The 12,105-nt window shown below is 47.6% G+C and overlaps 1 protein-coding gene across 11 annotated transcripts in view; it reads left to right on the top strand.

Annotated features, from left to right (window-relative positions):
- The window catches only part of THOC5 (THO complex subunit 5), a 30,957-nt gene extending 19,213 nt beyond the window's left edge, over positions 1-11,744 (top strand). For all 11 annotated transcript variants that reach the window (XM_008515689.2, XM_070628613.1, XM_008515688.2 and 8 more), the window contains 8 exons: positions 1,922-2,023; positions 2,606-2,702; positions 3,262-3,376; positions 4,643-4,746; positions 4,891-4,978; positions 7,908-8,023; positions 8,670-8,860; positions 11,543-11,744. In XM_008515689.2, the coding sequence (XP_008513911.1) occupies positions 1,922-2,023; positions 2,606-2,702; positions 3,262-3,376; positions 4,643-4,746; positions 4,891-4,978; positions 7,908-8,023; positions 8,670-8,860; positions 11,543-11,606 (877 nt within the window). In that variant the 3' untranslated portion in view covers positions 11,607-11,744. The remainder of the gene's footprint in view (positions 1-1,921; positions 2,024-2,605; positions 2,703-3,261; positions 3,377-4,642; positions 4,747-4,890; positions 4,979-7,907; positions 8,024-8,669; positions 8,861-11,542) is intronic.
- Positions 11,745-12,105: the final 361 nt, after the last annotated feature.

The raw sequence follows: 12,105 nt of genomic DNA on the forward strand, positions 1-12,105 counted from the left end.
CTGCGGTACAATTTATTGGGTTACTCCCTTCCCCTGTATTCCATGTAAACTGTAGGTACGTTTAGAGGCTTGATCAGATTCTGTTTATTTTTTTAGGGGGATGGGAGGCAGGACTGTGTCATAGATGTTGTTGAGTGCTTCCATCAGGAGGCACAACCTGTCTCTATTTTGGGGATATTAACATTGACGACTGTTGCCAGGATCTATTAATTCATGAGGGAATTCACGTTTTTAATACAGACTTTTTAATCAGAATTATACCAACCTTGCTGAATTTTCCTCAAGGAGTCATTTTCCAGGATAATTTCCATTAGGGCATTTTAATTCGTTAATCAGTTTTTCGGGGCCGGCCTGATGGCGCAGCGGTTAGGTGCGCACGTTCCACCTCGGCGGCCTGGGGTTCGCTGATTCGGATCCCGGGTGTGGACATGGCACTGCTTGGCAAGCCATGCTGTGGCAGGCGTCCCACATATAAAGTAGAAGAAGATGGGCACGGATGTGAGCTCAGGGCCAGTCTTCCTCAGCAAAAAGAGGGGGATTGGTGGCAGATGTTAGCTCAGGGCTAATCTTCCTCCAAAAAAAAAAATCAGTTTTTCATGAAGCCACTAAATTATTTTTAATCATTTTCCATTTTTATTTTACCAAGGTTTTTTTTAATCCCTTCTTTTCCATTAAAATTTGATAACAAAGACTTGACTAATTGAATAGTTTTTTGTTTTGGTGTTGTGTTTTTATAACCATATATAACCTCCCCATTTATGTCTGTTATTTTTACCAAATTCAGTTGTCCTGAGCCAAATATTACAAATGTAACTTTTGTCAAGATTCGATTCTTCCATCACATTTTGTCAGTTAGAAGCCCTTATCATGTACAGTTTTAGCTGTTCTCTTTTACTTTGGTTCATTCATTCTATTAGTAACGGTCACCAAATAATTGGCCAAAAGACTGACAATTCTTATTTATTTTCTAGCCAGTTCTCCATATGAGGAGGTGAAGGGGGACCCTGGGGGGCAGAGAGACTCTGGGAGAGACAGAGAACAGAGAAGAGCCAGAAGCTGCCACTGCCCCAGTGCTAAGTTCCCCAAAGCATTCCAGGGCTCAGAGCCCCGGGGATCAGCCCATTCTGCCTGAGTAGCTCCTGCTGCTGTCCCTGGAAAGATGAAGCAGAACTCCCTGCTGCTTGGGGGAAAGAATGGGCCTTAGCCTTTGTGATCAGATCACTCCATTATCCTCCTCCCTGCCCCCGTCTCTTCTCTGCTTGTCGCGTTTAATTACAGGCTGTGCCCTAACCATTCCAGATGGATGGCAGTGGCGTCTGCTTATAGCCCTGGGTCACCTTGTCTCCAGTGCATGTGATAATGTCTTTTTCTGGGACTATAAAGGGGACCTTTTTCTGTGAGTAACATGAGATTTGGTCAAAGCAAGATAGACACAGCACCAAAGCTGCACACTTGTTCTCTCTGGGGTAGAAGGGAGTCTGTTCTGCTCCTATGAAAATTATGATTATTTTTATTTCCAATGTCACAGGGCGTTGCTCCCCTGAGGTGAGGCCTTGGTCACCAAATAACTCTTGAAAGGTTAGGTTTTTTAAAGAATTTGGTGGTTAAGAGTACTAGTCTTTGATCAGACAGTGCAAATCATGGCTCCAGCACTTACTGGCAGTGTAATCTTGGACAAGCCGTATCTTTCAAAGTATTGAGTTTCTCCTCTGTAAAATGGACATGATAATACTTCCTACCTTATAGAATTGTAAGAATCTTATGACTCCAAGCATAGAAAGATTCTGGCCCACAGGAAGCTTTCAGTAAATGGTGGCGTCGATCATCAGTGAGAATTGGCATTACCATCCCCAAATGCCTAAGTCTGCCTCGAGGCAGGGTGTTGGCCGGCCTTCTCACTGCAGTCTTCTCCCTTTTCCAGTGACTTGTTGTCTCCTGACTCAGTCCTGAGCTGTTTGTATCCTGGGGATCATGGAAAGAAGACTCCAAATCCAGCCAATCAGTATCAGTTTGACAAAGTTGGGTGAGTCAGCATGTTTCTTCCTCTCCCAGCCTGTCTGCTTCAGAGTCTCCATGGTGGCTCAAGCCCAGTGTTGGAGACGTGTTAGGGCTGGAGGCCTCTTAGGGGGTAGGGTGGGAGGACCACGGGGCAAGAGGGAATGCTGCACCAAGAGAAGGGAACACACACCCTTCCCTGCTTAGGAGGCAAATGGAGGTCATGGAAGGAGGGGAAAGGATGGAAGGATCCAAACTCGTGGATGTGATAAGAACTCATGATGCAATACAAATGTTTACTATTTTAATTCTCTGAGGATTAAAGTTTTTTTTGATATTTTATAAATTGGTAGACCAGTGAAGAGATCAAGTATACTGCTTTTTTATTGAGATTTGCTTATGAACTGAAGGCCGTCAGGGGAAAAGGAGAATAGAGAACATGGGAGAGAGAAAATTCATGGTAGGGAACTGATGGAGTTAAGAGGCTTCGCTGGCAGCCTGGCTGTGAGCCTGCGGGACCAGCCTATTTTGGGGGGATGGGAGGAAGACTATCCTGGGACCACTACAGAAAGGACTTAAAAATCATTTTTTTCTCTGTTCTTTTCTGCAGCATCCTGACTTTGAGAGACTACGTACTTGACCTAGGTCACCCCTATTTGTGGGTACAGAAGCTCGGTGGCCTCCACTTCCCCAAAGAACAGCCCCAGGTGTGTTCACTGATCCTGTCTCCTTGGCCGAGGGGCTCTACTTCCTCTCCTTCCATACATACTCCAGGAAGGCTTCTGGTGGCCTTAAACCCTGAAGGGCTATGACGTGTCCTCTCTCAACTCAGGACACGAAAATGTCTGAGGCCCATGTCTTTAAGTACCTTTAGCCTTCTCCCTAAGCCTAGTGGCCCTCTAGATCAGAGTATCTTGGGTCCTTGCCCTGGGTGTAGCACGAGTGCAGGCTCTGCTACCCTTCAGTCTTGTGTATGAAGATGCCAAAAATGTGAAAGCAGAACCCCGGGGATCTTGCACCTTAGCAGAAGCCTCTCTTTTCTCAGGAGCTGGCCATAGCCTCTTGAGAACCCGGCAGCTTGTATTGTTCCTGCTGGGACTCAGCATCTGGCCTGTCATAGCAGATAAACCCTGCCATTCCCATAAGGTGCCCACCTCAGGGTGTGGGTGATCCTGGCTGCCACAGGCAGGCAGGTCTGAGGAGAGAGGTGGGGCCTGGAGGAAGGGATGGGGAGCACTCAGTTGTGCCGCTCGCTGTCATCCACAGCACACGGTGATTGCTGACCACTCACTGAGCGCCAGCCACATGGAGACCACCATGAAACTGCTGAAGACCAGGGTTCAGTCTCGCCTGGCCCTCCACAAACAATTTGCGTCCCTGGGTAAGCTGGTATTAGGACTGTGGCTTAAGAGCCACTTGGACTACGGAGGGACAAAAATGACTTGGCCCTTCACTCAGATTTCTTGAATCTTGACAACAATCAAAGAAGGCTGTATTCCTGGCTTTTGTTGAGCAGAGGTGTTGGCAAGGCCACTGGGGAGAGCTTCAGGCCCATCCAAGCAGAGATCTGAGCTCCCCTCAGTCCATCAGGGCTGTGCCAGTTCACAAAGAGGCCCCCACCCTTCTGGGGGGCACAAGTTAGTGAATTGGACAAGAGCAGCTCATCCTAGCTGACTTTGGTGTGCATTCTACGGATATTTAAATAGAAACCCAATCCATGCCTCCTCGAGCTTACCTTCCGCTTATTTGAATACAGCGGTCCAGGGCTCCACTGCCTCATCCCTCCCCTGAGACCTACTGAGCTTACATCCCCCAGGGTGAGGCTGAGCCCCTGTGTTTTTCATAAGCTCCCAGGTAACTTTGATGAGCCATTGACTAAGGTGGTGGCTGTCTGGGGGCTTCTTTTTGTTTAATATTCAGTAAATACTTGTCAGGGGCTTCCCACGTACAGGGCATTTGCAGGGTAGTGAGGGTTAGGATTTTTCTGATCTAAAGGAGTCACTGTTGGGAAAGGCATTGGGTTTCCAGGACCCATTTGGAGACCCCACCCCTCTGGGCCAGTTCTTGTGCTCCACATGGACCCTGAATCTCTCCAGGGCAGCATTGCTTGTCCACTGGGGCTTGCTCCCCATCAGCATTGCTGAGTTTGTTTTGTATGAAGGTTGGATGATTGTCACCCTGGACAGCATTTCCTGGGTTTCGTGTTTGCTTTGAAACGCCAGTAGGAATTTACCCCAGAGCAGTTCTCCAGTTCTTCTCCCGTAGAGGAACTGACACAGAACACTTCAGTCCTTTCCTCCATCAAGGTCAGCTATGAAAACACAGCCCTTTCGGCTATTTGATCTAATTAACAGTCACTGCTGCAGAGGCACTGTCACTGCCAGAGGGTTTTTGTTTTGCTGGCCATCATTTGCGTTAAGGATAAAGCACCGTGAATGCTGGTGCTGGGTCTGGCCGCAAGCACATAGCACTGGGTACAGATCAGGTTGGTGTGCCTACATTCCTGGCACATGTTGACCTGGCACCTCTGACTGCCAGGTGTACCTGGGCAACTGGCAGGGCCATCTGAGCCCTCCAGAGGATGCTAGTTACCCAGCTGTGGCACCTGATTTCTACCTGTGACACCACCTGTCTTGCTGTCTTTTAGAACATGGCATTGTGCCAGTTACCAGCGATTGCCAGTACCTTTTCCCTGCAAAGGTTGTCTCTCGCCTGGTGAAGTGGGTGACGATTGCCCATGAGGATTACATGGTAGGTGGAGGAGTGACAGGTCACCCTTCCTGTCCTGGGGACTACAGGCCCATGTCACCTTTCAGCTCCTGCCCTGCCACAAGAAGGGCAAGAGATTTGACTAAAGGAGCGAAGAGTTCACTCCTTGTCTGTGATGACTTCTAGGAGCTGCATTTCACCAAAGACATTGTGGAGGCGGGACTGGCTGGAGACACCAATCTCTACTACATGGCTCTCGTGGAAAGAGGCACAGGTAATTGCTCTGCTGATCACGGTGGTTCTCATCAAGGGGGGCTGCTAAGAGTAAAACATTCCTAGGAGTTGCCCAAAGGAAGCGAAAGATCCTGGAATCTGCCAGTGATTGTGAGAACCACCATTCAGCGAGGACTTGTTCTGTAACACAGTTACATATGTGCTTTATCTCATTTCATCCTCATGACAGTCCTGGGGGTGGTAATATTCCCATTTCAGAGGTCAGGGAATTAAGAGCTTAGTCATAAATGCAGTCTGACCTCTGAGCCTGAGCTCTCAGCCTCCTTGCTTTACTGCTCTCTAGAATCAGACACCTGTTTGACCCTCTCCTCGCAGAACGGCTGACATGTCAACCTCAGGTTTGCAGGACCTTCCTCCCTCTCTGCAGTTCCTGCACTCACTTTGGAGGCATGGAAAGCTATGGTTCCTCTCAGCTCTGCTGGCATCTGACTCTCCAGGGCTTCCTGCTGGAGCCACCTGGGTGCTGTCCGGCCCCAGCCTCGGCAGGCCTGGCACTGCCCACAGGCCTGACCCCTGGGGCTCGGTGCCAAGGGAGTTGTCTCTAGTTCTAAGACAGTGTGAGAAATGTAAGGAAAGGTTGCACTCTTTGATATTAGAGTTTCTCTACCCCAATTTCTTCCCTTCTCTCTCGTTTTCCTTCCTTTGTGTTTTTTTAAAAAATATTCTGAAGAAATTAAATATTTTGGGTACAGTTGAGGCCCCCGATCCCACTTTATTCTCTCCCTCATGAGAAGTGACTACTATTTGGAATTTATGCATTTGCTTCCCATCCTCTCCCCCTTTTAAAAATACTTTTACCTCATCCCTAAACAACATGGAGTACTGTTTTAAAAGGGCACAAAATATGCAGTCCAAGAAATTTATAAGCCCTGAGGGTGGGAAGTCATTGGAAGAAATCACTTCTGCTTCCTGACTGAGCAGATGAAAGCTTGGAAAGACAAGTATTCTAGATTCATACATAGACTGTGATAATGAAAATTTTCATTAGAAGCATTGTAGAATTTGAAAACTTAGAAGAGTGAAATTTAGATAAGTGAGGAACCATTCCAAATAAATATAATCCTTAAATGATTTTATAACAGATCAGTTTGAAAACTTTCAATTGGGTTTTCAGTCAGTTTAAAAACATAGTATGGGGCTGGCCCCGTGGCCGAGTGGTTAAGTTCGCGCACTCCGCTGCAGGCGGCCCAGTGTTTCGTCGGTTCGAATCCTGGGCGCGGACATGGCACTGCTCGTCAGACCACGCTGACGCAGCGTCCCACATGCCACAACTAGAGGAACCCACAACGAAGAGTACACAACTATGTACCGGGGGGCTTTGGGGAGAAAAAGGAAAAAATAAAATCTTTAAAAAAAAAAAAAAATAAGGACATTAAAAAAAAAAAAACAACATAATATGAATTAAAAACAGAAAATTGGTGGGGCCAGCCCAGTGGCACAGCAGTTAAGTTCGCACGTTCCGCTTCTGGGGCCCTTGGTTCACCAGTTTGGATCCTGGGGGTGGACCTACTCACCACTTGTCAAGCCATGCTGCGGTAGGCATCCCACATATAAAATAGAGGAAGATGGGCACAGATGTTAGCTCAGGGCCAGTCTTCCTCAGCAAAAAGAGGATTGGCAGCAGATGTTAGTTCAGGGCTAATCTTCTTCTTCTTCAAAAAAAAAACAAACAAAATTGGTGAACAGAGGTAAATACAGAAATTTATGGAGACTGTTATGACAGAAAACACAGCAGTGACGAAAAGAATCACTTTTTAATAAATGTTGTGACTGTCAAGAAAGAATTGTCTTAACCTGCACTCTGTTATCCTCTGTTGCTTGAATTAACTGGTGGGTCAGAGAGGTTTTTTCCCTCTCCATGAATAATGGAAAAGGAATAGCATACTTAGTCCATCCATGGAGAGGATAAATGTTGTCGTCCTATTAAAAAAGACGAAGGCTGTCACCAGGGAAAAAAATGACTGTTCAAAAATACAAATATTTCATGTAATGATTATGAACACACCTTTGACATCAGGCAGTTCTAGTTAAACTTGGCACTCCTGGTTTGCAACTGTTTGACCTTAGGGAAGTTTTTATCAGTTTCTTTATATGTAAAATGGATATAATGATAATGGTACCCATCTCAAAGAATCTTTGTTAGGATGAAATAAAATTTACATAAAGGGCTTAGCACAGTGTTTGGAATGTAGTAAGTACTCAGTAAATGTTGGCTATTAAAAAGTTTCACGTAACAAAAAATATAGTTGCAAAAGGAACAGGATAGAGAAAATACATTTGATGTAATGGCTGATATACAGTATTGCTGAAAACAAGAAACAGGAAGCCTTCACGTGGGAAAATCGTTAACTTGCTAGCAAATAAATGCCAGTTAAAACAAACTTTTGTCAAAGGAGCAAATGGGACTCTTGGGCAGACCTAATGTGGACCAGACCCTGGGGAGTCTACACACCTCTGTGTCCTTGGAGGGACCAGAGTCACAGGACCTTACATTCTGCAAACTGGCAGTTCTACTTCGGAGATTCTAGACCAAAAGTAAAAGTCAGTATCAGGAGCCGGTCCCGTGGCCTAGTGATTAAGTTTGGCGCGCAGCCCGGGTTCACTTCCTGGGTGTGGACCTACACCGTATTGTGGCAACCTCCCATATACAAAACAGAGGAAGGTTGGCACAGATGTTAGCTCAAGGCAAATCTTCCTCAGGCAAGAAGAGGAAGGTTGGCACAGATGTTAGCTCAGGGTGAATCTTCCTCAGCAAAATAGATAAGATAGATAAATAGGTTTAAAAAAAAAAATCAGTATCAGGATGTGTTCTGCAGCACTGGGGTTAATATAAGACATCTGAGCTAGCCTCAGGGGCTAGCAAGCCAGATCTCAGAACTGAATTTTCCTCCTCTCCCCTCCCTTCCCAGCCAAACTCCAGGCTGCTGTGGTGCTGAATCCTGGCTACTCCTCCATCCCACCCATCTTCCAGCTCTGTCTCAACTGGAAAGGGGAGAAAACCAACAGCAACGATGACAATATTCGGGTGAGGCTCTGCTGGCGTGACAAGAGGAGCAGGGAGAGCCTCCATGGGGAGATGGGCTGTGGCAGAGCCAGCCACGGATGAGGGGTTGGGCACTGGCACAATTCCTGTGACAGAGGGGCCTGCCAGGATTTGTAAAATTTCTTCGAGGCTTAATGGTGTAGTAGAGGAAAGAGCCTGGACCCATCTCAACTTACGTGGCTTGGGGTCCACAGGTTTCACCCCACGAATAGAACCGAGATAATAGAAATACCTGCCTTGAAAGGTTGTTGTCTTGGGCTTCTGTGGGAATGTGAATAAACTCAGAAGCATAGAAGTGCTAGAAGGACATGATGTGTGAGAGCGTTGCAGCTGTTAACGATTGTTATGCATGTTGATTTGATTCAGTAGCAGCCTTCTGGCTGTGGAGCACGTATTTAACCCTAACACCTTCTGACTTGGATCTTGAGATTCCTTCTCTGCACACCTCCGTCTTCTTGGCTGTGTGCATGTAAGGTGGGGAACATTATGGATCAGAATCAGGAAGGCATCCTATTGTCTTGAGGAGAGGGAGCCTCAGGACGAGCCAGTCAAGCTTGATCTGTGTGGCCCAGCTCCTCCCTGGCTGGTCTGAAGGTAGTGCTGAGTTTCTGGCTTTCCCACCCTATAGGCCATGGAGAGCGAGGTCAACGTGTGCTACAAGGAGCTGTGTGGCCCCCGGCCCAGCCATCAGCTCTTGACCAACCAGCTGCAGCGCCTGTGTGTACTGCTGGACGTCTACCTGGAGACGGAGAGCCACGATGACAGCGTGGAGGGGCCCAAGGAGTTTCCCCAGGAGAAGATGTGTCTGCGGCTTTTCAGGTGACGGGAGGGGCAAGAGCACCAGGGCTCTGGGCACCTCCAGCTCTGCTTCTCACTGGGACTTGGGGCAGAGATCAGAGTCTGGCATGGAGGGCATGTGCATCCCCAGGTACACTTGTCTCTGGTCACAGTGGAAATTAAAATCCTACAGCTGTATTTCCTGGGGAAAGCTTGCTCCCTCCTTTCTGAAGCTTTGCTGGCAGCCCACTTCCTACCAGCCTGGTCCAGTTGTTCTTCACAAACACCTCCTAAAGATGGGCCGCCCACTGAGTGAATGGCACCAGACCATGAACCAAGAGGATTTGGCCAAGCTTTACTTTCTATATTTTCTGTGGAAAACAACAGAGTTCGCTTTTTACTGTCCAAATAAGCCTTTTAAACTCTGTGTATCCCCACTGGTCTCCAGTCTGCTCTCTTCCTATGTTGCTCACACATCTGTGAGAATCTCAGCTTTAGGCAGTTGGGTGTTAGAGAAGGAACCAGCTCTGAAGTAAGACACAAATTGCAGGTCTGCACTTAACTGTTACCAGCCATGTGACCTTGGAAGAGGCACTTCAGCTCAGCTGAGCCTGTTTCCTAAAGGCTGGAGTGGAAGTATTACCTTCTAGCTCATGATGAATTAGAGATAATTTATCTAAAGCTTCCAGAATGGTTCCTGGCACAGACAGGGCCTCAGAAAATGCCAGCTGGTCTTGACAGCTTGGTATTTAGTTGTCTGCGCTCACGGCACTTCTCCCTACTTTTCCTTTCTCTTTGGTGTTGGGACCCTTCCCTTTCATCCCCTAACGCATGTTTTTCCTTCAGGTTCAAAACTCCAGAGTCCACACTGCTCAGGCATCTCGTTCCTTTTGGGCAAGGGGTTGGGGAGGAATGGAGTCTGGGAACGGAGAAGGGCTATAATCTGTTTGTAATCAGGACATCCCCGTTCCCTGTCAGTCTAAAAGATGCCTTACTTGCCCCTCACCTTCTACTCAGTCAGTCAGTCCGGCCCCTGGAAGCTGTCCCAGCATCCTCACACCTCCGTCTGGCACCTCCACCTGGCCTGGTTCGTCGTGCTATCTGATAATAAACAGCTCCAGCCCCCGAGTGGCTGCTGGGAGGCTGAGCTGGCAGTACATGTTGGTGTCTTCTAGGACTTGCCCTCCCTAGTGGGTCTGTGTGAGACCTCAGCTCTTCTCTCCCTCCCAGCCTGCCATAGCACATTTCCAGGGTGAGAGCTCTCACATGGCCAGTGTTTATTTTCTGCTGTCTAATGGTTCCCAAAGACCCATTTCCTGAAGTGCTTTGTATGTCACCCAAGCTGAGCTCCTCTCGCAGGGCATTCTGGGAAGGTGCTCCTTTAGCTACTCAGATCCAATTAACTCTATGACTGATGAGATGTGAGATTCTTGGGCTGGAGTCCAGCTAACCACTGGCATTAGGCCAGGGGGCTGGGCTTCAAAGTGCTTGCCTGGGCAGCAAGAGATCCATGGTCTGCTCTGCCAGTGGCTGAGTACCTTCAGGTTATGAGTTCTCCACCAGCCATATGCCTAGACTTGCCTGGGTGACTCTGCACCCTTCTTATGTTGAGAGGTTTATGACATCACAGTTACTAGCAAAGGCCTTGGGGCCAGAAAGACCTAGGTTCACATTGTAGCTCCTACCTGTGTGATTAGGGTCTATACTTAGCCCCCCTGAGCTTCAGATTCCTCATTGGTAAAACAGCATCCACCTCAGGTGGTGTTGGGAGGATGAAATTAAACCAGACGGAGCAGGTAAGGTGCCAGGCACAGTGCAGGCAGACTAAGCCCTCAATTAAGTAGTTGGAGTGGTGTTGAAATAAAAACCTTTCTCCCCTCATCTCTGCAATCTCTGACACACACACACACACACACATATACACGCTCCCTCTCACCCTTCCTCCCTCAAACCAAGATCCAGGTGTCACCTTCTGGTTACCATTGAATGTCAGTCATAGGCAGATGAATGTAAGAAGCCCTTTAGCTGGACGTCATTCACTGTGGAGTTGTGCGGAAGAGGACCCTGTGGGAAGTGTAGCTTGGGGGCCCAGGATTACAGCTGAAGCACCTAAGCTTTGCGGGGTCCAGGCTTTGGCCAGGATTGTTAGCCTACCTATGGCCAACAGGCTTTGGCGTCAGACCCGGTTTTGAATTTGGGCTCTGCTACTTTCTAACCATATAATGTTGGGCAGACAGTTTGCCTCCCTGAGCCTGTTTCTTTGTCTGTAAAAACTCTAAAATGATAGAAATCGCATTTAAGAGGTAGAAGTGTAAAGCGCGTGGCTCTTGGCAGGCACTTAGTGCAGATTTTTTTCACTTCCAGACTCCTCCCTGCAAAGGAAGACTTTAAAAATTTTTTTTTATAGAAATAAAACATCTTTGTTGTTAAACATGTAAACAACACACAATTGTATTAAAAGTGAAAGTGCCCAAGTCTCGTCTCCAGAAGTGCCCATTATCAGTGAGGGCCCTTCCAGGTTTGTGTTCATGGATTTGCAGGCAATAAAAACATTTTTTACAAATGTCACACCTGACATATTGTTCTGCAGTCTGCTTTTCTCACAGGTTCCTTTTTTTTTCCCTTAACAGACACATAGTATTCCCTTGTGTGGATGAATTGTAATTTATTTTATCAGCCCAAAGGGCATGGTGTTAACTGATCTCCCTTCTCCTTTTTCTCTAGGGGTCCCAGCAGGATGAAGCCCTTTAAATATAACCATCCTCAAGGATTCTTCAGCCATCGCTGACCTCCCGCTCAGCCTGTTGTTTCCCCCTAGGCCCCAAGTGCTGTGCCTCTGCTGTCTGCTCTGGCCCACACGTGGCTCTTGATAGTCTCCAAAGACAGGTGTTTTACTTTGAGCCTATTAAAGTGCTGCCTGACCAAGTGTCCTTTGTCACGTGGCTCCTTGGGGAGGAGGGGGGTGGCTTTGCAGTCTGGAAGAGCAGGTGGGAATCACGGCACAGTGTGAGAGCATTTGTGGATGGGCTTTCTCTAGGCAGCCAAGAAAAGCAGCGTGCAGAAGATTCTGATTCTGCAGAGAGATGCTGCCGTTTGTCCCACTCACCCGACTTATTTCTCCTTTGGGAAGTCTTCCTCATCTTGGTATTTGTTATCCTAAGTTCCTGCTGTTAGGAGGTGGCAGGGGAAGCCAAAGTTGGCATAGCACAAAACGCAAAAGTTCTTTCCCCTCCCATCACCGTTTTCACTAGCCCTTGGCGTGAGTGTCTCTGATGTCCAAATTCTCT

The sequence above is a fragment of the Equus przewalskii genome, chromosome 7 (genome assembly GCF_037783145.1).
Source record: "Equus przewalskii isolate Varuska chromosome 7, EquPr2, whole genome shotgun sequence".
NCBI classification, from domain to species: Eukaryota; Metazoa; Chordata; class Mammalia; order Perissodactyla; family Equidae; genus Equus; species Equus przewalskii.